We start from the raw sequence: 27,274 nt of genomic DNA on the forward strand, positions 1-27,274 counted from the left end.
TTTTATTTACCCTACACTCATAATAAAAACTAGTGATAGTCTACATCAGGGGTCAGGGAACCTTTTTACCTTTTACCCCCAAATATATCTAGATACGCCGACGTTACCCCTTTGATTTGAAAGAAAGGAAATCATAGATTCAATAAAATTTTGAATTCCAATAATTAATAATATATTAAAAATTTCTTTGAAAGCTTCAACTTCAAAACTTCAGGTTTTGGAGAAATTATGTTGCTTCATTTTTGATACAAGAGCATCAATATTGGGGCATTTTAATGTCAGAGCAATATGGATACAGTCTTCAGCGTCCAATCCATTTCTCTGCATTGTTTTTATGCTCGTTAGAGTGGAAAATCCTTGTTTGCAAAGGTAGGTTGTTGCAAAAGGCAGCAACTTTTTGACTGCCTCCTCATGTGCAATTCTGAATGCCTTTGCAGCTGTTGACATCCAAAAATATGACAGATCTGCTTTGTTTTCAAATGCAATACCTGCTTCATTATTGCATCGAAGCTCAAGAAGTGCCTCTGACAACCCTTGAGGCTCTTATGGTACAACAACAATTTCACATTTAAAGGGGTCTACAATGAAACTGACAGCATGTGAATTGGCAGCATTACCCTCAGGAATTTCATTTTTACCACATTTGGGGTAATTTACTCCTGTTCCCTGACCACTGGTCTACTTACTGCTTTGAAAAGAAAATTACATAAGCCTGTTCTGCATTCACTAATCTTTACTGTTGGAAACCTGGTCTTACAAATCAGTCACAAATGCAGAAAGCCATTCATAACCATGGCAGTCTTTACTTTTGCATTGCATATTAAATGCCCATTATAAATGATTCCCATTTTGTCTTGCACAACAAAGATGCGGATCTTGTCACCACTGCAAGGGAGAACACAACTATTGGCAGTCACAGTAGAAAAACCAAATAGACAAACAGAGTTTAAATATTTAAACAATGGTAATGGATTTTGCTGGATGGTGTGGGTCATGTCCTGCTGGAATATACATCTTCTCCTAAATCCTACGTCTTGAAGAGATTTTTCTCCATAAATTGTCTATATTTTGCTCCTTCATTTAGCCCTCTATTTTGTCAAGTTTTCTAGTCACTGACGCAGAGAAACATCCCCATGGCATTGTCCCCACAACTATCCTTCATGGTAAAGATCGTGTTCTTGGGCATCAAGTGCAGTGTTAAGCTTGTGCCAAATATTGTGCCTGTAGTGAGGGCAAAACGTTTAATCTCATCAGATCTCCATCGTTGCACATATTACATATACATAGAGATGCATGGTTCAGCCAACGTACAGTATGTGTACTTGCCTCTTTGCATTCTAGAAACAGACATTTTTCACATAGGGAGTGCTCCTAACTACGTATGCACGGTGTTGCCTGTTCATTCCGTTGGCGCATGAGTATAATAATATAAGGACAAGACTACTTTAAACAAAAGCACCATGTGTTATGGCTAACAAAAATACATATATCTGCATTAGGAGTGATTGTTCCTAAGAACTGAAGGCGACATGTATGTATATATATATATATATATATATATATATATATATATATATATATATATATGGACTAATTTGCCTGTATGGTTTTATTTGAACTGTAAAAATTAGTATGTAAACATCATTTGAGTTACTCCATAATTTATAGAAGATAGGAAAATGAGCTAGTGATACAACAAACTATAAATCAGGGTTATAAGGGGATTCTGTAAACAGAACTACCAGAAGCCAGTAGAATATTATATTACAACATTTTCTATAGGTAAAACCCAAATGACAAAAGGTAGAACCTTGCTCAATTCTAACTTCCAAAACCCAAAATGAAGCATACATACATTAAGTCACAGTTAGACATTTGCAAATCTTAACTGTTACCTACAAATACATATGCTGGGACTTGTAGTTCCAACAGTTGGAGAAACTACTGTTCCCCAAGCTTGTATTATGTATTATGTGGCTTCTTCCCCCATCACATTTCAAGTGAAATCATACAGTTAAACAGTAAAAAAGAAAAATAAATCTAAAAACAATAATGTAATTTACAAAACAATAGTGATAACATTGAAACTGGCAGATATCCAACCATCTCCTTCATGTATGTAAAATCTATAAGACTAAAACCGAGTCTTTCCAATATCTTAATGTAACAAAACTTTACAGCAAAATGAAGCAATTACAAAATGCTGCTTTAGCTTCCATTAATCTGCATCAAAGAAATATAATGATCCACACTGTGTGCCTTGCAAATTATTTCCCATTACCAACAGAAGTTGAGAAATCTCTTTGATAAACGCGTCTCTTATTAGAAAAAAATCAAAGGGAAATGGTTTGGTGCCATCTGGGTAACAATTTTTGTCTTCCCTGTAGAATGATTATTTTGCTTTAGAGAAGAAAAGAAAAAGGCAGCCGTTTAAAAATTGTCTCTGGCTATTATATGAAATGCCACATATGTAAAACAAGTCATATATAACCCAGCAATTGTGTGTTTATAAGGGCCAAGGGGTCTATTTTTCAACACCCTGCTATATTGAAGATCTTCTATTGCTGCCTGTTAAAAATATCTTTAGACGCATAATTTATCAAGAAAACCTCACTGGGGCAGCTCCCCGCCAATACTGACAGGCAGCGGTTAAAGGAGTCTTATACCCCATTCATACTGCACCAAAATCCCGGGTTTTTGCCGGGCCGAGCTCAAACGACCCGGGTCTTGGTGCAGTATGAATGGTACAAGTCAAAAATCCCGGGTCTATCGAGGGGTAATTCCCGGATCGGACCCGGGTTGCCTGCATTATGAATGGTGCACAGAAAACAAGCTGATTGGCTGTCTGCCTGTCTCTGGAGGATGATGTCATTGGTGGGAGCCCGTGGAAGATTCGAGAAGGAGTTTAGGAGAAATGGTGGATGGTGGAGTGCAGATCAAGCTGAAGCAGAATCAGCATCTTTATGCGTCAAAAAACCAGTCACCTTTCAAAGACATCACCATTTTTCAGCCAATGAAAACTGCTCTGTGATGACTCCCACAAATTGCCAGGGCACAGACTTGTGCAGTATGAATGGGGTCAACCCGGGAAGTTCCCGGGTCCGAGGTGCAGTATGAATGGTGTTTCTGAGCTGGGACGCTCTGAGCCCCGGCAAAAACCCGGCTTGAAAAACCCGGGATATTGCCGGGGCGGCAGTATGAAAGCGGTATTACAGATCGCCAGGCCAATGCATGGTTCCTCTGTGCATACGTAAGCCGGCTTGGTGCTCCCAGTTGCAGGAGAAAGGTCGTTGTCGCAACAAGGCTTCACCACCAGCACCTGAGACCACTTAATCTACGTGGTGTGTGTAGATGCTAGTGATTGTGGCTGGTTCCTTATAACCACTTGCTTTGGATTAGGGCTGCCGAGTAGCAAGCAAAGGATTGACTCAGGTTGCTGAGTTCAACACAGGGCAGCCTGTATTATATTGGTATCTCTTATCTGTAGGACACAGGATTTCAGCAGACAATAGGCATCTTGTATAAATAGAGTAGGATCTTTAGGAAGTGTAATGTTTACTACTTAATAGTAGCTTTTAAAAGAGTTGTTATTCATCACTGAACACACATGTAGTATACAGATGAAATACACTATACATGGGGCCAGTGTTCCTTCTAAAATGTGCAATCTGGAAAGGAAAGAGTTAAAAGGCCACTCTAATGAGGGCTCCACGCGAAAGGTTTGCATTCACAATCTGCAGGATGTTTCCTGGTAAAATACAGGTTTAACTCTATCATTTCCAGATTGCTTTAGAGGGAACACTGCATGGGGCTTTGCTGCCTTTTACAGAATTTATATATACAGGTTGGCAGGGGGCAATCAAATACCCAGTTACATTTCAACAAATTCACTTTGCACATGAATCAGCAAATCAGCATGGGCGTTATTCACACCCCTAACATTGTTCCCCCCACGCCCATCCCTCAATCCACACACTACAAGGGTGAGGTGGGGTTTCAGCTCAGAGGATAGGCGTTCAGAAATCATCAACTGTGTTGTTTTGCTCCCTGGGACCTCTAGTGGGCAGTGAATTGGCGGGCTTCATTGGAATCTTTCCGGTTGTACTAGAAAAGCGGGCAGGGATCCAGGTTGCGGCAGCCCACCTTCCGCTGGCCATCATGTGAACCCTGCACAGAAATGCAGTGGGGGTGCCTTACACTACACTCCAAGTGTCACAACACATTTAGAGCTGAGAAGAGGGGGATCTGGCCACAATACTGTCTTTGAATCAGCAGACTCGTGTCCATGGTATTCCCTATTGTCTACTATTCTATTCTAAGGGGGAGATTCGATTAGAAAAAAAAATAAGTGCAGCGTGTCTCTGGAACGGCCGCAAGGATACCTCGCGCTTATTTTTTTTTTGTGAAAACTTCACTGATTTTTGCCCCATAGAGATGAGAGCAACAACTAGCTTATATTTTTATTGTACCAACGATAAAAATGCGCAGATGGCCCTTCTGGAGGCTTGAGCCATATAAAATAGGGATGTAACAACTACATATCTTCCTTTTTCACCAGAGACTCTGCAGAATAGATTAAAACTTTAATTTATATATATAAATTAATCAGAAATAAATATCAACATACTCCTTCCGTGATTGTAGCTCCTGGTAGTGTGACTGACCTGCTCACTAAAATTGTAGGGAAATTAGAATGCAGTCTTGCTCGGCCTTACCCTAAGCCCCTTTACTATTCAGCCAAATTCCAGACAGAATACTGCATTTAATGCAAGTCTCATACCACAATTGTTTAATACATCTGCTGAAAATAATTTTTGTCAAGCAGACTTAGAGATTCAAATTTTACGTGTTTTAGTTGCATAATAAATTAAGATAGAAATCTGGCACCCTTGCTTTCCCTTGTAGAGTTCCAAGGACCCTGTGTGACAAGCCCAGGAGGCATCCAAGTAACGGAGGGGTCTTTCAAAATTGAAAAACCAGCTAAAGTACATGCCTAAATCTGGTTCCTAGCGCTCTCTCTGTAGTTTACATGTCAGACATACCTTTCTTCCTGGTCTCTTATTAAGCCCTATAAATATCTGATAATACACCTTACTGATGGGATTTTGCTTATAATTAATGGGGAGATAAAAAATCCTCAATGTCGGACCTAATAAAGACTATGTACAAGTTTTAAATGCACAACCTTCACAAAGGCTGCCAGGAAAGGTATTGTAGTGGGACAGCAGTGTTCCAAAAAGAGAAGAGGCCATATTAGACAACATTTCATCTAAATCATTGCCTTATAAATTAAGGGATCTGAAGCAAAGAGACATAAGAGAGCTGCATCACTTTTAGAACCAACATAGGTCACGTAAAACAGCTACTACATCCATACATGCACGTAGGCAACGTCCTACAACAAGGCGGTGCATTGCTGACTCCTGCAGTCGGTGATTGGCTGGTCCGGCCAAGCAATGCCATTTGTAGTGGCCAGTGACCACAGCGAAACCGCTACATACTGGTATTATTAATTTTTATTTATAGGGCGCCACTAGGTATCCGTAGCGCTGTACAGGGACAGACAGAAACACGATACAGAATGAGACAGCACGGTACAGTTAACAAAAAGCACAGTAACTCAGAGGCTCAATGTACAGCTAGATGAGAGGTGAGAGCCCCCAGCGGGGTAGAGAGAGGGTTATAAGGGCAGGAGGACCTCACGGAAGAGACAAGGAGCTGGAGAGCAGAGTTAAGGTGGTGGAGAACAGAAGGAGAGGAGGCCCTGCTCGAAGGAGCGTACAATCTAAGGGGAGGGTAGGACGGACAGAGACGCAATGGTAGAAGTAGGGAATGGGGAGAACGGAGGCAGAGACGGAGAGGGGGGGAGAGGATAATGAAAAGGAGGGAGGAAGAGGGGGACAGGAGTGAGAGCGGAGTAGGGGGAGACTGGGAGGAGGTCAATTAGGTGGGGGACTGGAGGGCTTTAATGAAGAGGTGGGTTTTTAAGGCCCGTTTGAAGCTGGACAAGTTGGGGGAAGTTCTGATGGAGCGGGGGAGCTGTTCCAGTGGAGGGGGGCAGCGCGGGAGAAGTCTTGGATGCGAGCATGGGAGGAGGTAACCAGGGGGAAAGAGAGGCGGCGGTCGTTAGCCGAACGCAGAGGGCGGGATGGAGCGTAAATGGAGATTAGGTTAGAGATGTAGGGAGCAGTGGAGTTGGAGAGGGCCTTGAAAGTAAGAGTGAGGAGCTTGAACACGATTCTGTAGGGGATGGGGAGTCAGTGGAGGGATTGGTAGAGGGGGAGACAGAAGAGGAGCGGCGAGAAAGGAAAATGAGCCGAGCGGCAGCATTGAGTACGGAGCGAAGGGGAGCGAGATGAGAGTGGGGGAGGCCAGTAAGGAGGAGGTTACAGTAGTCCAAGCGGGAGATAAGAGTGGACAAGAGCTTTAGTGGCATCTTGGGAGAGGAAGGACCGAATGAGTGCGATGTTGCGCAGCTCGAAGCGGCAGGATTTAGCGAGAGAGGATATGAGCGGCAAAGGAGAGAGAGGAGTCCAGGGTGACGCCGAGGCAGCGAAGTTGAGAAACAGGGGAAATAGAGGAGTTGAGAACGGTGATAGAAAGGTCGGAAGGGGAGGGGGAGTGAGCGGGGGGAATGACAATAAGTTCGGTTTTAGTGAGATTAAGTTTGAGGAATCTAGAGGACATCCAGGAGGAGATGGCGGAGAGGCAGATGGACACCCTGGAGAGGAGGGAGGGAGAGAGATCGGGAGAGGAAAGGTAGAGTTGGGTGTCATCCGCATAAAGGTGGTACGTGAGACCAAAGAAGCTGATGAGTACACCCAGGGAAGAGGTGTAAAGAGAGAACAGTAGGGGTCCGAGAACAGAGCCTTGGGGGACCCCTACTGGAAGGGAGGAGGTGGAGATTGATCCAGAGGTGGAGACGGAGAAGGTACGGTCAGCAAAGTAAGAGGTGAACCAGGACAGGGCGGAGCCGGAGAGGCCAAAGGATTGAAGGGTGTGGAGCAAGAGCGGGTGGTCAACGGTGTCAAAGGCCGCTGAGAGATCTAAGAGAATGAGAAGGGAGAAGTGGCCCCTAGCTTTGGCAGAGAGGAGATCGTTGGTGACTATGGCCAGGGCAGTTTCAGTGGAGTGGAGGGGGCGGAAGCCAGACTGGAGAGGATCAAGGAGGGAGTGATCAGAGAGGTAGGTGGAGAGGCGGCTGCAGACGAGCCTCTCAAGAATTTTGGAGGCAAAGGGGAGAAGAGAGAGAGATGGGGGTCGAGATTAGGTTTCTTAAGAATGGGGGATACAAGAGCGTGTTTGAAGGAGGAGGGGAAGATGCCGGTGGGGAGGGAGAGGTTGAAGCAGGTGGCGGGGGAAAGGGATGGGGTCCAGGGGACAGGAAGACGGAGGAGAGGATGAATGAGAGAGTGGACTTCTTCTCCCGTAGTGGGGCGGAAGGAGAAGAGGGAGTGGTGGCTAGAGGGACAGGGAGGGCGGGTGGAGGGGGCAGGAGACTTCGAGACGGATGGTGTCGATTTTAGAGAAGGAGGCAAAGTCAGTGGCGGTCAGGGAGGAGGGGCCGGGGGGGGGGGGGGGGAGAGACAGGAGGGTGTTGAAGGTGGCGAAGAGGCGGCGGGGGTTGGAGGACTGGGATTAGATAGGGGATTTAAAGAAAGATTGTTTGGCGAGAGAGAGCGCGGAGCTAAAGGAAGAGAGGATGAACTTGAAGTGGAGAAAATCAGCCATGGATTTTCTTCAGTGTCGTTCAGCCGGTAATTGGACAGGGTTGGATAGTAAATCCATCCTGTCACAATATATAACAGAAAAAAATAATTGAGTTTGCAACATTACTTAAGGGTGAAAATGCTAATTAAAATTAGCTAAATGAAAGGCATAATAATAATTAAAAGCATAAGTAGTGTCACTCACGATATCCCCCAAAATATTAGCATGTTTGAAATCTCTTCTTAAAAGAGCAATCAAAAAAGTTAAAATGCATACAACAAAAGTAACACACAAGGCTCCCAGTGCTAGGCTTTTTTTTTAAGCAGTTTTCACAGGAGGATCTGCAAGAAATTCTTACAAGCAAAATTTAAAGTGACCCCACTTCACTTTTTCACATAGAAATGAGCCTACAAAGTGATAACAATTGAAGATTATTCCTTCTGTTTCACTCAGGTTTGGGAATAGACTACTGCCCTTATACAATTTTGAATAAATGAAAATAACAACCATGTAGGCACATGTAATTCAGGCCCTGAGTAAACTGATTGCTGCACTGCAAAGCAATAGGAATGCATGTATAAAACTGAAAAGGCAAGTAAATTGATGTACCTATATACAACACAAGCACAGTATCTAGGCGATTGCTGCAGTGGCGGTGGTGTTTTCACATGAGCACAGGAAGTAAAGACTGTCAAGCGTGTATCTTATCAATGCAGCTAAAACACCATTGAAGAAGACTAGCGATAAGACAAGAGCATAAATCACACTGCAGTAGGAAGACATACATCATAGATACTCTTAATGTGTAACTTCAATATTTGGGTGTACAGGCATTCAATCTACTATTCCCCACAGAAATTGGAGCACCATAACTAAAATAACCTAAAGTATATTTAAAAATGGTACCCAAATTTATGAAAGTGTCCCAATATTCACCTCCTCATTATCTTATTTAGCAATACTTCTTATACTAACTAACCACTGGATAGCAGCAATTATTCCGTTTTTTTAAATGTCTGGCATTCAGGAAATTAGGAATAACAGTTTTCCAGATTATATATTATACAATATCTGTAATTATTTTTTTCTAACCAATTTCCAATGTGTGTGAAGAATCTAATAAAAAAATTTAAGAGGATATATGATATTCTTCCATCCAATCTAAACACAACACAGGCCTGATTCATTAAGAAAAGCAAGGCAAAAAATGAGTAAGTTTTCTCTTGGACAAAACCATGTTACAATGCTAGGGGTGCAAATTAGTTTATTATTTTGCACATAAGGAAAATACTGGCTGTTTTTTCAAGTAGCACATAAATACTTGATGTCTTATGTCAGAAATCGGGGTCTTAGTCCGGTTTACACCACTTGGCGGTACCATATTACCGTACATCTCCATTTTGGTCGAAGGCAGCATTCTATCCTGGGACAAGCGTGACTTCTGTCTGCAGTACTGGAGGCTGCCATCTTGGGTGAGACATTTGCTAAACATCCTGTTGAGTCTGAACACCTGGGGGTAAATGTATGAAGCTCCGGGTTCTTCAACACCCGCGAGTTCGGCGTCTTCAGCGCTTAAATTTAAAGCAAAGGGTTAATGGTTTTAAATTCATACAACAGCAAACAGGATGAATCTGGACTCACTCAGGGTAAATGGTTAAAATCTGTATACAGCAGGCAGATTGAAGCAACAAACAGGATGAAGCTGAATTCACACGAAGGGTTGATAGTTGAGATCTGTATACGGCAGGCAGAATGAAGCAGCAATCAAACAGCAACTGTGGTAGTCTGGAACTAGGAAAGTGTTGCACTGGCAATTTGCTGAGTGTAGGAGGTGACTCTTATATTCTGCAGAGGAAGCTAATCTGGGCCTCTCTTGGTTATCTGCGGCAGTATTGAGCACCACTTCTTCATTTGTAAACAAACATCTAATGTTTGTTTTGCTGCATGGGCTTGGCCATCTTGAATTCAGTCAGGTGACATTCCAACCCAACCAGATTTCAGCAGCTGTGATCACATGATCTGTGCAACCAATAGGTATTCTTAACACCCTATATAAACCTGCTCTTGTGATCTGCTCATTGCCAGAACACACTTTCTCTCCTGAGGATAGCTCTTAGCTCCAGATTCCACTTGTTTCCAGCACTTTTCCTGCAATGCCAAGTGATCATCTCTCTGCAAACACACTGCATTGCCAAGTGATCAATTCTTTGCAAACACGCTGCTTTTCCAAAGTGCATATCTTTCTGCATTACTCTGCATTTCCAAACGCCTCATCTTTCTGCAAGAATTCTGCATCTATCAAGAGTGCTTACCTCACCAAGAACTTCACATTATCTAGTGCTTTTTCTGCAGTGCTTGGTGTTTTGCAGTATCCAGTTCTGTAGCTGGGGCTGGTTCTGAGTCTCTAGGTTTCATTTATGTGTATGGGTTCCAGGTCTGTGGCTGTCTCACAGTCCTGCATTCTCCATTACTAGTCACAGTTCAGAGTCCCTGTTTCCAGTTCTAGCTCATTCTTTTCTGAATTTCTGTGTGTTGCACATTCTGAGTTCCTAACAGCGGTTTCCAGTTCTGTGCGCCTGGATACAGGTGCCAGGGTTGAGTTCCCACAAACAGTTCCACAGTGTTGAAATGGCAGATTCCAGTTCTGTACTGTGGTGCTGACTCCGGTCCTAGACTCCTATGCTGCTAGTGCTACTCAGTGCACTCCAGATGAGCAGAGGATTTCTCAAGACCTCCAGTTTGTCACACTCCTGCTTTAGCAAGATCCAAGGGTACCGAATCGGATGAAGAAAAAGAAATGACTATGACAGTTAATATTCATTCTGGTCATTGAACCCCTGGCCAGTAGAATTAAATGCAATCCAGACATCTTGGCCATAACACCAGTAAATCCCATTATAAAATAGCTATCTTCACAGATGATGTCCTCCTGACCCCTAATAAATCATTAACAACTCTCCCAAACTAACTCAAGGAATTATCAGTTTGGCTTGGCATTGGGGTACAATGTAAATGACAACAAGTCAGAGGCACTACAATTTTATCTACCAGGAGAAGAAACTTAGGATAAAATGTGTACAAGAGTCTACAAAAGCTCAATAAGTGGAACTATAAAAGAAAAGTGCTTTTAAAATCTTCACCAAGGTGGTACTTGGTCACAGAACACCTTCATAAAATCTATCCCAACACAACCAATCACTTTTGAACCTAAACTGCCCCACTTGTTTTTATTATACACTTTGTTTACTCCCAAAGAACAAATACTACAATGACAAGGAGTTGCATGTGAAAATAAAATTGAAAAGATATTTTAAAAAATGCAAGAAAAACAGTTTATTTATTTAAAAGTAATAAAATTAAAAAATATATAACAATATTTAAATTATGTCATCTACTAAATGGACATCATTGGACTAGTCCTGTTAACAGCGACCTTTATAAATAACATCCGTGAATGAGAGATAGGCAGGTTTTACAGATGATAGACAGCAACCATGAAAAAGTAGTAAAATTAAACATACATATAAAAAAAGTTAGCAGCATTATTTAAGGGCGAAAATGCCCATCAAAAAGAGATACAGTAAATGCATAATTACCATCTAAAGCATATTTATATCGCACAGTTTAATTATCTCCTTGTGACTAAATGAAGTGTAACAAAAGGTACTGCCAATCCAGACATTGCACACTATTAAAGTAATTATAATTGAAAAAATCACACAAGAATCTTCAAGAAAGAAAAAAAAAGCCTTTGTTAAGACGTTCGAAGACTTTAATTTAGAATACACAGAGATTAAATTGTAGCTGGTAAATATTACTTTATTTTCCTCCAGTGTAATTTTATAAGTTATTTATTAAATGTCTGTTTACTCAATTTCAAACAATCTGCAAAGAAATTAATGTGAACTCACAATGTTCTAGATCACATTGCAATTTATTTTCCCACATATATATCACTTACCCGTAACGATCATGTCACCTGCTCACCGGTCTTCTTTTGGTTACAGGCATGTTACATTGCATGTTTTATCCTTACAACCAATTGCGTGTAGCTCTACACAGTACCTAGAAGCAAGAGATTCCAGGTGTTGGTGAAGGAGCCTGATAGTAGCAGTGTTACCCTTCTATAACTGGGGATGTTACGGTTATGCACTGCCGACACTGTTGGCGAGTGACTGGCTTTGCAAGTGGCAGCAGTAGAAGTGGTCATTGAGAGCAGAGAAACCACTCTGTTTGCTTGTAACCCTGACCCTCGGCTTTGTTTGTACATTTTTTGAACAAGTGCTATAACTTTGACGTGTCGTTCACTGTCTTGCTGCGGTTCATGGTGAAGACCAGGATTCCCATTGAGATTCTGCAGCACAAATTTTGCCAGAAGCAATTGCTAATGGCATAGTGGGCCCACATCTGGATTTATCATGATTGCTTTCTCTGGCCATGGAACCCATTGATGTTCCATCACAGCTGTGTTATGACTTCTCCAGACAAGTGGAAAAGCAGGAGAAAACTTGAGCAGATTATTCACTTTCTGGAAGGCTTTTCTTAGTCACATGGATACACATCAAACCTGTCTGGTCCCTTCTCCTGGCATTTCATGTTATAGTGCCATTCCAGTTTCTGCCTCCATGACTTCTATATCATAACTGGTCAAGTGTTTCTATACTTGCCAGTTTTCTATGACTTAGGCAGGGCGCCGTTACTGTGGGTCAATATATCACACAACTTGGAGCTCTAGCTCCGAAATCGGGCCGGAACAATGAGTGAACACCTTGCAATGATCCAACAACACATTGATCTGATCACCTTATGCAATAAGATAGATCTGCATTTCAGGTAAAAAAGTTTGAAGAAAGGAGCAAGTAAGAAAGTCTGCCTATCTAACGTACAATTTTCAAAAACGTTTGCTTCCCCTTTCTGAGGAGCCTATATAAGCAGGTTGTCTCTTTCTCCGAGGAAGAATTCACTCAAAGTAGAACTTTGTGTTTCTATTGATTGATTGTATTTCATTAATGTCCCATTAAACTGGGAAACTTGAATGTCTAGGTAGAAATGGAGAGGCTATACTAGGCGAAAAATCAATTCTCTCTGTGCAATAATTTTTTTAAAAAAATGTCAGCCAATACCAATATCCATTTGGTAAAACAACATTTCCCAACTCTGCATGCATTGATTCTGGGGCCGATTAAAATTTTATTGAATACAGCGTGGTGCAGAAATTTAGAATCCCCATTATTACCTTGGCCACGGCACTAGTTATTAGTGCTAGTGATGGGAGCTTCATTCCAGAAGGTTGTATTCAATTTTGGGATTTCACTCTTACTATTAAGTGGACGTTCTATATAAACGGCAAATCTTCTTCCATGTTCCTTCTAATGTCTTTAATCTGTTGTTTTTAGGCCTACCCTGGCATCAAAACTATACTGTGGTTCTTGATTTAAATTCCACACAAATTATACCTTGGCAGCCATCCTGTTTTACCTCCTGTATGGAGAGAACTGTTCCCAATATCTCCTTGCATGTTGGAAATCCTTCAGTATTTTCAAGCATTAAAATGATTAAAAAGTTTTTAAACACCTTTGGCACTCTTCCTGGTTTGACATCCTCTTGACCTTTCACACTGGCTTTATAAAATGTGATAACTAATGCCCTTTCCTCATTACTTTTGAATCATTGGATGAACCCAACCATATGATTGGCATAGCTTGGATTCTTGCTTGCACAATCAAATAATATCAATCTTGGTTGAAAATTCCTCCAGGTCCTTTGTAGCAGAACAACTCATTTAAATTACCCTCACATCTTACAATTTCAAGTGTGCTGGACATCTGGCCTTAAAGACGATCTTAGAGTTGGAGTACCTATTGGCTAGGTATCTGGAAGGATGTCACCAAATTAATTTCTGCCATTTGGTGTGTATGTAAAATAGGATCTCCCATCAGTCTCAATCTGGAACTTTGTTACCTCTGCCCATACATAATAAATCCTGACTCTATTGATTGCATACACATTTAACTGTTCAGACATCTGGGTAGAGTTTACAGTTTATCTAAAATGTCTCATTTGTTTTCCTTTGATTTGCTCCTTGCAGAATTATAGAAAACTCCTGATTACATTACTCTTGTCTGTTGTGATCACACCGTAAATGTAGTCACAGTTTGCCTATCTACCTCTCGCTCCCATGCACAACCATTTAGGGTGTGCACTGTATTGTTGCAGGTGCATGCTTTCCAGCACAATCTGGCCTTTTGTCCAGTCCCTGAGCAACAAGTTCTGCACGTCAGTTGCATAAATTTGTAAACAATTCTACTACATTACTGTTACTACAAACCTGGCTTGTTTGAAGAAGGTAGTTTACTTGTGACACTGTCCCTGGACTTTATTAATGCTTTTCCGAACCAGTGCTGTATCCCCTAGGCTTGGATTGTGTTCCGATTTTTGCACCTGAGCTGAAAGCCCTGACCACGACCTGTAACCACCATTTTCCTGTGGTCAGCTGTCACCTAGCCCTAGGGCCGCAACGTGTGGGTTTCCTGCAACAAAGACCAACACTCTCTTTCAGAGGACATTGGTGAAGACCGGGGGGTAAATGTATTAAGTAGAGGATTCTGCAAGTTTCCTATATTCGGTGACTTTGCAGAGGAAATTTAAAACGGCAACCACTTTCAAGACAAGATTTGCCTTGAAAGCGATTGCCGTTTTAAATTTCCTCAGCAAAGTGGCCGAATACAGGCAATTTGCAGAATCCTCTACTTAATACACTTACCCACAGGGCTCTCATTAGATTCAACGCCTTGGGTTTAGCTTGAGGCAATCACAAGTGGTACAGTGGGTCCATATCTGGACCCATCATGACACTAACCTAGTATCAATGTGCAATTCTTACATACACTATTGTAAAGCTTATATTGGACAGGCTGGTACTTTACAGTAACTTTAACAGTTCTATTCTAAATACATCTGATGCTTGATGTAAGTACAATAAGTAACTTTAAAATACCATAAAACATATTTATAGTCCTTTCAAACATATTAAGCGGACTATAGGAGGTACCCAAGTCTTAGTGGGAAGAAATTAGGCTAAATACACTGGTAGCACACCCTTCTAAACATTACATATAAATTCATGCATACCTTTACTAGGACATACTGTGTGCTCATTGAGCCTGTGTCCTTGTCTCACCAACCTGCCCTCCTATTGTCTCTCCCCAATGCACATTTTCTCTGTATTTATCACTCTGCCATTTGTGTGTCTATCTCTTCAATATCCCTAAGCCATGGTGGTTATCTATCTTCCCTGTACTTGCTCGTCTCCTCCTCTATTTACCAGTACGTTTACCTTTATATTGATAAATAGAACCCCTGTCTCTGTATTGGTTCCTCTGCCAGTCTGCACCAGCAAACCCAATAAAGAGGCAGGGGTGTCCGGCTGTGCATTGGGGAAGGAAGGAGCGTTGTTGCTATAATAACTGCATAAATGCAGCGGCTGTGACGCCTTCTGACCACAAGACACACAAAATTTTTAAAACCCAAACTTGGGTCTAAAATGTGCATCATATTGTCTGAAAAATACAGTAACCAAACAATAATGGACATGTAATTTACTGTAAAATTAATTATCCTAAGTAGAATAATTCTTACTTTCTAGGCAAGCTCCCAGTGGGAAAGGTTACCAGGACTAGTAGCAATATTGACAACATTTGTGGAACTACCAAATTAAAGATGAATCCAAATAGATACAGCTCAAGTAAAACAGGATCTGTTACTCCTGACACACTGTGTATTGTCCTAGTGTACTATATTTATTGCCAGGGCTCAACATGTCCATATTGTCTCCCAAGGATCCCACCTCCGCCCTTCCCTTATTGTTATAACAATTCCCAATACAAGGTCTTGGAGGAGCTTTCAGCCTATTACTGGCTGTGGATCTGTTTCCTGTTACACTGAGCTCAGACAGCCAATCAGTGACAGGAAACAAAGTACTATCAGCCAGTAACAGAACATGCTTATAGCTCCAGGATAGATTGCAGATGAGGTTAGCGACTACATATGGCTCAGTTTCCTGTATTTGTCACCATATTCCAGATCTGTTTTCTGTACTTGTGACCAGAGTATGGATTATTTTTTTATACTAAACACAGGGCATGCTTTGGCCTTCTATATTTGTCACTGGGATGGCACTCTCCTCTACATTCTGGCCACTTTGAAAGGTTTATCTTGAAATCACTATATTGGGTGTGCACGATAGCAAATAACAAAAAAAAAAAATTTGGACATGATATTGCTTACAAGATTCATACAAGTCCCAGATGAGTAAACCTTAATACATACAAATGGTATATTATACATGTCACTGTAATAAGTACATTAACATGGAAGCATTCTTCACAAGATTACTTACCATCTTTTTTTCCTTTATCCAGTAAGCCATTCAGTTTAGTAGAAAGCTGAATAATGTTATCAAGCTGCCTGTTGATCTGCACATCTTTTACCCAGGCTGGTGTGTGGCACACAGGGCATTCACTTCCCATGCTCTCATCCACACATGTCCTTACAAATAAAAAGGAAAAAAAGATGTAAATCAATGGACTCCAATGTCTCAGAAACGCTTACTTAAAAAGTAAATTGCTGGTAAGAATGTATTCTACCATTTATATTTGGCCACATGGGTGCTGTTGTTTTAGAATTATGGAAAATACCTAAAATGACTTTAGTTGAAGAAAACAAAGCCCAAAAAAAAAGGTTTTTAATTTAAAATTTGTCAGGTTTTTAAATGAAATCCAACCATTTGGGTTCTGCTATACAGCTGTTTAGAGACAAATTTGGCTCACTATCACAATCAGAGATTTAAATTTAATAGATGACTTGCTGTAACGCCCTATGGGCAAGTAACAAAGGGTTTAATATAGTTTTGCTGACATATCAATTGACCACTTGCTATAGCCAGGCTCCCTACTACTAATTATGTCCTGTTTCATGACATTGGGGCTATAGCTAGTGGACAGAGCACAGTTATCAGATCACTTGTCAGATATAATGACTATCCATAATGGATTCAGACCACATGGTCAGATCTATCATTTCAAATAAGGAATGTCCACATAATATCTATTTGTTTTATCATACTTTTGTAAGCAAGTATGTGTCCATATTCCGACTCAGGAGATTATCAATACTTTATAATGATGTTTTATGTCTACATGTAGGTAAATTTACACTCTGTTGACTGCATGCATTATTATGATTCTGTGATGTTCAAGGGGAAATGTATGGCTTGTATAAGAAATGTTTGCTTATTTCTGAACAGACTAGGATTCACACCCAGGTGTGTAATAGCATAAACAGGGGTCTATGTATCAAACTAATATTACACTTAAAAGATGCGGAAACGGCTGTTAACGCATCTTTTAAGTATATTTGCTATACATTAACTGCCTAACGGAGGAAATTTAGGCTGATACCGTGCAGTATCATAGTCCCCATAGATTACTATGGGGACTGCGATGTTCTGCAAAGCGTCAAGCTTTAATAAGCTTCACATTGCACAGACAATGTGAGATGGCGTTGCACATTAACGCCATCTCAGGATGGCGTTACCTGTCATTTCCTATGGGATTCTGCTGAAGCTTCTCTGGCTTCGCAGAATCCGATATAGTGAAAGTGTTGTGTGCATGCGCACAGGATTTCCTCCTGTCACTGGCAGTGCTAGGCTACCAGTGATAGGATCACAGGAGAGGGATCACTTAGCTGGGGCTCCCAGAGTAGCCCCGGCATAGATGTGCAGCGATGCATATTTAGCAGCACCGCATCTTATGATGCATAGACCCCCACAATGCCTTTCCGAGTTACCTCAGAGGCAGGGGTGTTGAGGGGAGGGGGAGCTGATCTTGAAAACCATCACGATGGAAGCACATGTTAATTCATATTACCTGTAAACCAATCTAATTAAAGTTTTGTTCCATATTTCTGTGTTCTCACACAACAGAGATAAGAAATTGAGTTTTTCTGATTTCTGTAATTACTTCCTTTTATTTTAAGAAACTGCTTTTCATATTACTGAATGTCATGTTATCTTATTTTTTTATATACATAAATTCTTGTGGCTTTTCTGGCATATTAAGTTCATTTATCTTTGTTCTGTCGATGTATTCTTAACAAACGTATGTGCTAGTTAAGCTGTGTCATTTATAACACTACAGAACTGAAATACAGGGTATTAGATGGTTAATGGTAGTTATGAATATCTTAAATTGTTGTTTGAGATAGGTCAGGGAGTAACAGAAGGCTTCCTATAAGAGTTCTGCTCTGGAATCAAACTTTGGTGGTGACAGAATTTCAAAACCAATAGTGAGCATGATTATAAAAAGGGAATTGTAATCATTGCTAGACAGATCATTTTTATTTTGTATCCTGTACAACACTTATTGTCTACACTTAATTGCAAAATTTAAAGTGAACCAGCCTCTTGAGAAATCTCCGTTTTACATAGCGCCTTGTGCACACGTGTAAAAGAAAAATTAAGCTGTTCTATGTTCTCTCCACTGTGAGAGAACGATGAAGCTGCGATAGGCCATTGCTTTGTTCTAAGTCAGGAGACATACTTATCTATATTTATTTAATGTAGCTCTCCTGCCTTGTAAGCTATGAGGTCACTCAGAATAAAACATACATCCATTTTTTCTTTTACACATACATAGTACATAAGGTACTATATGAAAACTAATTCTCCGAAGAGTAACAGGTTGTCTTTAAATGCTAAAGACTGGATAAGTAGATAAGGGATTATATAATGAGAGCATAGTACCTTAGTCTGATCATTTTGAATTATGGTAAGCCTTCCTCAAGAATACTGTGGAAATAGCATGGGCCGGAAAACAGGCCAGGAGCATTCTTTAACGATTACCAAGGTCCACAATTGTTCATATCTCTAGTTATTACCAACACATTGTAGTAGAGGAACCAGAGGCGGAACTGGTGAGCTGTGGGCCCCGATGCAGGGAACCTGGGTCCACAGCTTGCTAGTTTGCTATGAAGTGGGGCCCGGTGCACCACACCTGATGCACCAATGGTAGTTCCACCACTGACAAGAACCATAGCAGAGCTCTGCAGTTACTAGACAAAGGGGTATATTTACTAAACTTTGGGTTTAAAAAAGTGGAGATATTACCTATAGCAACCAATCAGATTCTAGCTGTCATTTTGTAGAATGCACTAAATAAATGATAGCTAGAATCTGATTGGTTGCTATAGGTAACATCTCCACATTTTCAAACCCGCAGTTTAGTAAATCTAGCCCTAAATCTCTTATGAAGCAGAGCACCATGTAAGTATTCATTCAGCAAAAAAAAATGTAAAATGCACTTTTCCCACCCCTAAGTTAAAAATGGCAATTCAGATCTGCTGGGTTGGCATTCGGTTTCTGAAAAACTTCCAATACTCACCTACAAAACACATGTTCGCAGCCACCCAAGCACACAGGGTCCTTTAATATAGACAAACTGTAGATACAAGAATAGAAAAAAAAATGTATAAAGCATATTAATGAATCTGCAAATATGGTATTCTATAGGCATACACAATGAGATAAAAACATGACAGTCATAATGCAAATGATTTTGCATCTTTAGACTCACTCTCTAAATCAGTAGCATTGAAGCAGATTTGCACTCTGCGCATATCGCTACAATGGATGAAAATATATTTTTGCCAATTTGACAAGCTTTTTACCCACTTGACAAACACATGACATTCTTGGCTTTCCACCATGAAAGTATTTGACCTTATTCTGCTCAGTGAATTTATCAGTATTAAAGATGCAGTCCCATTTATTGTCATGCATACGTCATATGCAATGTCGACCATCATCACCATTTATTTATATAGCCCCACTGATTCCGCAGCGCTGTACAGAGAACTCACTCACATCAGTCCCTGCCCCATCGGGGCTTACAGTCTAAATTCCCTAACACACACATATACACAGACAGACAGAGACTAGGGTCAATTTTGATAGCAGCCAATTAACCTACTAGTATGTTTTTGGAGTGTGGGAGAAAACCGGATCACCCGGTGGAAACCCACACAAACACAGGGAGAACATATATACTCCACACAGATAAGGCCATGGGGCCGAAGTGCTAACCACTTAGCCACCGTGCTGCCCTAACCATTTCAACAAAATGATGGACATCTATTAAACAGTATGTGGATAAATTATTAGGCAAAATAGCATGTAATTATTTATAGTTCTAACATGTAAATTTTTTATTCAGTGCACACCTGAATCTCATTTACTTCTCCATTTTGCTTTCTCTAATTTCTAACCAATTTCACAAAACAAGAAAGAGTTATTATACAACAGAAAATTCTGTAGTAAAACAAGTCCAAATTATAGATATGGGACAATAATGAAAATAGTACAATTGTATTTATAGATGTGAAATAATTTGGTCTTTATTTGCAGTTCTCCATCTTTAACTACATTACATGAAAATGTCCCTGGATTATTTCAATATTCGCATTGTTATGACTTAATATATAATTTTCCTTTTCCATCAAGCTCTAACATAAGTGCCAGCAGCGAGTAAACGTAATATATTGTGTGAATATTAAAATATGCAGCATTATTGGGGTACTGTATAGCTATATTGTGGCATATGATGAACCCCTCCCCTGATTGGTTACCCAATCACTATGGCTCCTCACCATGTGCTTCTTTTAGGCTCCTCCTCTTAAGTGAACTCGTAATCGCCTCCCACACACTCACATTACTAAAGTGACAACACATTATAATAATATCACGGGCACCCACGGTGGTTTCCGTTACTCAGTGGCCATCCTCATATAACACCATGCCAGGACACCCGCTCTATATAATGTCACTCCACCCGTTTACACCGTACCATACAGAGCATCGCAGTCTCCTCTCCAGCTCCTGCAGCGCTGCTCGTGTCCGGCTCCAGTCAGGCTGCTCCTTCATCATCACGGGGTCTCTGCCGGTACCGACGTCTGAGAGCCGGTTGCCGGAGCGCACTCTTAGCGGCATAGTAAGATTAGGAGGACCGAGGTGATCAGAGAAGGAAGCCTGCTCGAAGACCGGGCGGGAACTTCAAAAATGGCGCCAGAAAGAGGAGGCGCGGCCGAGTCCTGGCCGGGAGGACAGTGTTACTGCTGGAGTCACACAGCACATTGTCAGAGAGAGGTGCATTAGGAAGAGCCGGACATGTTTCTGGCACTATGCATATTGTTTATTGCAATATTGCTTGTATAAAAAAAAAAAATAAGCAGTGTAGGTCTTAGGGCTCTTGTTTCGTGCAGCTTGGGTGGGTGTTAGACAGCCCTTCAGAAAATCTTAAAGACGTGCCTACATATTATGTAGCACCTTACAGAGCATATTTAATCATTCACGTCAGTCCCTGCCCCAGTGGAGCTTACAATCTATATTCCCTGTTATATGGGGACACACTCACACTAGGGTTAGTCTTTGTCAGAAGCCAATGAGTCTACCAATATGTCTATAGAGTGTGAGGAAACCCACACAAACATGTGGAGAACATACAAACTTCTCACAGAGCCTTGGTTGGAATTAAATCCCGTGCTGTGAGCAGGGGTGCAAACTCTGAAATGAAAAACAAGCCGAAACCAATCCTAAAAAGCCCCCCAAAAATCCCAACTTACAGGGGACTGTCCTTTTCTATAACACTAATTTTTACGCTGAACCTCCATTTAGAAAACCTTTATAAACACAAGAGGACACATTTATACACTGATATGGCAAATGAAAACACAAATGCTGTTATTTAGGACACTGGTATGTCTATCCCACACAGCCCCATGATATAACAGTATAAGCAGTCTTCTGACATGAGCAGCTTACTGAATGGGAGGGGAGGGTGTTATACAGCAGTGTTACCTGCTATAATGCAGGGATCATGTGTCTGTCACAGCACTTATTTCAGTAGGTTGCTGTAGATCCGTCTTCCTGTGATTTATTCCATGTCCTCCTCTGACTCCGCCCACCCACAAAGTGCCACTTTATTGGAGGAATTCTCTGCACAACCTGCCCACAAAAAAACAAAAAACTGAATGTACCAATCACAAAATGGTAACATAGAAAAAACAAAAAAACAAAAAAGATTATGCAGCCGGAGGACTTGGAGAACATGTCCAAGCCCCAAAACAAACTACCCGCGGCAGTAAAAGAAAGCCCAAAACTTCACAAAAAGCCCAATTCCGCTCATTATAAGCATAATTGGCAACTATGGTTGTGAGTCAGCAATGCTATCCTCTGTTACGAAGCGTCCTTATTTACGATGACATTTTTTTATTATTTTTTTTTACATTGTTGGGGTGTTCTAGAGAGGTTTCAAATTTATCCTGTTTTTTTTTCTCTCTCCAGACAATAAACCAGTGCGTTTTGCTATTGGAATAGCTTAGTATAGGGGGTCAACAATCAGTTTTAGTTGGTTATGCTTAAACTGCTTCACTAAAGCAGCTGAAGAGGGCCCAACTTCCTCCAAGGTTCCGTTTGTGCTGTCTCCAGAGGTGAATCACACTTAAGAAAACAGTTGTCCACATATGTTTAAAGTTGAACTAGACCCACTACTGTGTGGCATAAAGTGAATTGGGGGCACTACTTTGTAACATAATATAACCTGGGGCACAACTAATTTTCATAATATGAATCAGGAGCCCTATTATGAGGTATTATATAAATTGGGGGCACTACTGTGGCATAATATGAATTGGGGCACTACTATGTGGCATTATGTCAATTGGGTACACTACAATGTGGCAGAATACAAATTGAGGACACTAGTATGTGGCATAATATGAACTGGGGGCACGACTGTGTAAATAATAATAAAAAAATAATAATTAAATTTATATTTTGTACTTACATGCTGGCACATGACAGAGAAGTTGTTGGGCATATTTGGTGACCTGTAAAGAAAAGCTGGTGCACAGGGAGGTTACACGTGAAAGTGAAGATTGTATGAATGGGGTGTTATGTGAGAGAGACTGGTACACAGGAGGTGACGTCTGAGAAAAAGCTGGTGCACTTGGTAGTGGCATGTGTGCATGCAATCACAAGGCTGGTGGGCAGTGGGGTATGTGTGAGAAAAAGACATGCACTGAAAATGGAGGTTACAGGGTTTAGAGAAAATCTGAGGGTAAATTACCAAAACGTTAGTGGATAGGTAAAAATGAGATGGAAACGAGATGGGCCAAGTGTTTCTTATCAGCTGACAATTTCTTGTGTTCATGTTCCTGAATTTAATATAAATATTTTAACATTTCAAAAAGCTATGAAATTCCATAGTCAAAAAACCTTATGGTTTAACATGTCCGATTAAGGTTCCCTACACTTACACATCATCTAAAATGTAAGAAAATTATTGAAACTCTTCCACTCAAACTCTAAAGAACAATGTAATTACGACAATTAAGGCAGAAGCCTTAATGGACGTGTTCCATGCGCAATGATTTTTGGATGGTAATTTATTTCAGTGTATATCCAAACTTGGAGCTACATACAGGAGCCTGGTTTGTGAAATGTACCGATATTTGGCTGAACAGAACCTTATATTGAGGATTTATTATTAGAACTCTCCTTAGACCTCCATGGCTTGGGCATGTTTTTCCAGCACATCCACAGATGCTCGATTGGATTGAGACCTGAGGAATTTGGAGGCCAAGTCAACACCTTGAACTCTTTGTCATGTTACTCAAACCATTCCTGAATAATTTTTGCAGAGTGGCAGGGGGCATTATCCTGCTTAAAATGCCTAGTGCCACCAGGGAATACTGTTGCCATGAAGGGGTGTACTTGGTCTGCAACAATGTTTAAGTAGTTGGTAAGTGTCAAAGTAACATCCATATGAGTTCCAGGACCCAAGGTTTCCCAGCAGAACATTGCTCAGAGCATCACACACGGCTTGCCTTCTTACTATGGTGCATCCGGTGCCATCTCTTCCCCAGGTAAACGACACACACACACACCTGAGGATGATGTAAAAGAAAACATGATTCATCAAAGCAGGCCACCTTCTATTTATCTGTGGTCCAGTTCTGGCACTCGTGTGCCTATTGTAGGCACTTTCGGCGGTGGACAAGAGTAAGCGTGGGCACTCTGACCGGTCTGCGGCTACACAGCCCATATGCAGCAAGCTTCGATTCACTGTGAGTTCTGACACCTGTCTATCATAGCAAGCATTCATTTTTTCAGCAGTTTGTGCTTCTGTAGCTCTTCTGTTTGATTTGACTAGATGACTTGCCTTCTCTCCCCACATGCTTCAATGACCCTGTGGCTGGTTTACCGGTTGTCCTTCCTTGGACCACTGTTGGTAGGTACTAACCACTGCATACCGGGAACACCCCACAAGACCTACTGTTTTGGAGATGCTCTGACCCAGTCGTCTAGCCATCACAATTTGGCCCTTGTAAAAGTTGCTCAGATCCTTATATTTGCCCCTTTTATCTGCTTTCTACACATCAACTTAAAGAACTGACTGTTCACTTGCTGCCTGATATATCCCACCTAGACAGTTGCCATTGAAGCAAAGTAATCAATGTTATTCACTTGCCTTGGCAATGGTTTTAATGTTGTGGCTGATCGGAGTACATAGGTGAACGTTTTCAGATGAGCTCTAATTAATAGATCATATCCACTAAAGCTTAGAAATATATGTATATATTTAGTATAATATTATAAAGTCAAAAACCACGTACATTCAAGCGCAGACTTTCAAACACATAGAAGATGTTCAATGTGGAAATAGGTTCCTCCCACTTGATGATAAATGATATCCTTGTTTGTAGGTAGATACACCCAACCTACAGCAAACTCACACAATACAAAACAGGGACAATAATAGTACAATATGTACACAACTTAGTAAAGATAGTCCCAAAAAGAATCCCAAAAGATAGATCTTCTATATTCATTCACTTTGTGCAGGGAATGGAAACGACACCAAACAAAACTTCTGTGTTGTTCATGTCAAACTCCCCCCAGTGCCGTTATGCTTACAAAAATGCAGATGGTATCAGGCATCTCGTATATATATACACTCAGAGGACTCTCCTTCACATCCCATCTCAAAGTAGGTTCCACCGATTGAATAATGTAGAGGAATAATAAACACAATCTGGTGCATTAACTTTTAAAAAAACATGTTTATTGCATAACCAGCATGTCATGCTAAACAGATAAAAACATGTATAAAAAGGTAATGTATAAATTCGTACCAGATATGGCTGTAGTCATGCGTGTATAATCAAACATCCAATTGTATCAAATGAACGTCTAGCAACAGGAACACGAGTCAGCTTACATCCTACGCGTTTCGACTCAAGACAAGAGTCTTTCTCAAGGTAAGCTAATATCTCTTATAACGTCTCCTTTTATATTCACTGAAACCCCCGGGATGAATACTCATTTCCGCCCTGTAGTTGTTTCTGGTTACAGTGAGAGCGAGGCTTGATACTCACATACTTCCGTTTTCCCAATACCGGAAGTTGTCATTCTCACAAAACTTTATTAAAAAACTATCCTAACACTGTGTGATCTAATCTGAATCAGGTATCCCCGTGTATGACTAGCGTTTAAACAGTTTCACACACGCTTCGCTATACTGAAGGGGGGAAATTCTCTATGTATTAATCCATCATCAAGTGGGAGGAACCTATTTCCACATTGAACATCTTCTATGTGTTTGAAAGTCTGCGCTTGAATGTACGTGGTTTTTGACTTTATAATACTGTATTTTGGAGGGAGGTGGACTCTCCGTTCCACGTATCAGGCTGCAATTCTAGTGACGTGCCACATCATCCTATATTGTGTATAATATTTAGTATAATAGTATATATGGTTTTAAATAGCCAGTATAGCAGGCCTTCAGTCTCTGGAAAAGATTTGCTTTCTAAGATGTGTATCTGGAGAAGCAACCAGGTCTCATTGGATCACATTTCCAGGGGCTACTTATGTGTACACTCTTTTACTGTACTCAACTTATGCATGCCTGCCCCAATTCTGCTCCTCCAGGTTTAAAGGGCTGCAAGTATAAGATGCACTGAACTCTAGTACAGAGATGCGTATAGCTGTATATGAGACCCATTTTATTTATTAAGCACATTGCTCTAGTAGTTTAGTAGACATATTTTGTGGAAAAACACATTTGATTACTGTAGAAACTATGGAAAAGATTATTCTTCATATTGGGATGATCTACAGACCTCCAGTGTAACAAGAGGAATTTGAAAGGGACATAATGGAGGACATCACTAAAATGACATCATGGGATATATGCTGGGATTGGGTTTTTTTTGTGGTCTTCTTTTTGCAAGTTCCAATGAACATGGGGATATCCGGAACTCCTTTGAGGGAGCATCTCTTAAGCAATTGGTGAGAGATCCCACTCACAAAGAAGCAACATTAGGCTTAATAATTAGAAATGGTGACAAGAGGTAAGTGCCGGTAAAAACATAGGATCTAGTGATCATAAAACAGTATAGTTTAGTGTAAAGACAAACTGATTTATAACAAAAAATGAAGGTGTTATATTTTTAGGAAGGCTGACTTTGTAGAGATGCAAGATTATGTAAGTGATTATTTTTACAGATTGGTGGCACTTTAGGAGCAGTGGAAAATAATACAAAGTACAGAACAAAAAGCTACACATTATTGTAGTGGACAAGTTGGGAAAAGCACAATGAAAAAAAAAGCCAGTTTGGATCTCCAAAGAGGTATCAAAGCAAAATAAAGCTTACTACCTTCAGAAGCAGGCCAAGAAAGTGATCAGCTGTGCAAATGCTTAAGAGAAAATAGCACAATAGTATAGAAGTGAAATAAGAACAAAAGGGAGAATAGTAACACTAAAGATAGAGGGAGACTGGCTTCTTGAGGGGAGACAAGGGTAAAGCAGATCATCTAATTATTTTTTCTCAGTATTTATAGAAGAAGGAAACAGACCACACTTAAGAGCATGGAGATTAATAAATTGGAAAACGTCCTAATGAAATTCAAAATTGAAAATGGACAAGGCGTGCTTGTAGCACTGTTAACAGAAGCATTTAGCCAGTCCTATTAATCTGAATAGTTCTAGAGAACTGGAAATGAGCAAATGTACTTCCGTTGCACAAAAGTGCAAGGAAGACCATTGAGCCTGAATCTCATGGTGGGAAAAATAATGATAAAATAACTCAAATTCAGCATTGTTCAAGATTCCACGCAACATGGGTTTACTGAGCAGAGGTCATGTCAAACCTGTCAACTTTTTTGACCGATTGACTAAGAAAATGGATCAAATGGGTGCAGTGAAGAAAGGTCTTGGACCCTGAAACGTCTGTTATCATCTCTGCTGTAATTTAAATGTGTATCTTTTTTTCCAACACAATGCAATCCTTTGAATTGCACTTTTAATGTCTGTTTTTTGAATGCATACCCTTCTTGCTTTCGTTTGGAACACTTAAACCCATTTGATTTAGCACCAATTTACTTTTTACTTAAAGGTGTGGATTGGAGCCACAACACATTTTTGGAGACATAGCTATAGCTTATTTTGAT

At 40.6% G+C, this 27,274-nt stretch overlaps 1 protein-coding gene across 1 annotated transcript in view; it reads right to left on the reverse strand.

The window, feature by feature from the left end:
* The window catches only part of BARD1 (BRCA1 associated RING domain 1), a 45,925-nt gene extending 25,064 nt beyond the window's left edge, over window positions 1–20,861 (reverse strand). Inside the window, 3 exon segments of the mRNA XM_075180330.1 lie at window positions 16,109–16,257; window positions 19,149–19,205; window positions 20,610–20,861. Coding sequence (XP_075036431.1) covers window positions 16,109–16,257; window positions 19,149–19,205; window positions 20,610–20,752 — 349 coding nt within the window. The 5' untranslated portion in view covers window positions 20,753–20,861.
* Between the last annotated feature and the right edge of the window lie 6,413 nt (window positions 20,862–27,274).

Source organism: Mixophyes fleayi, chromosome 7 (assembly GCF_038048845.1).
Source record: "Mixophyes fleayi isolate aMixFle1 chromosome 7, aMixFle1.hap1, whole genome shotgun sequence".
Classification (NCBI taxonomy): Eukaryota; Metazoa; Chordata; class Amphibia; order Anura; family Limnodynastidae; genus Mixophyes; species Mixophyes fleayi.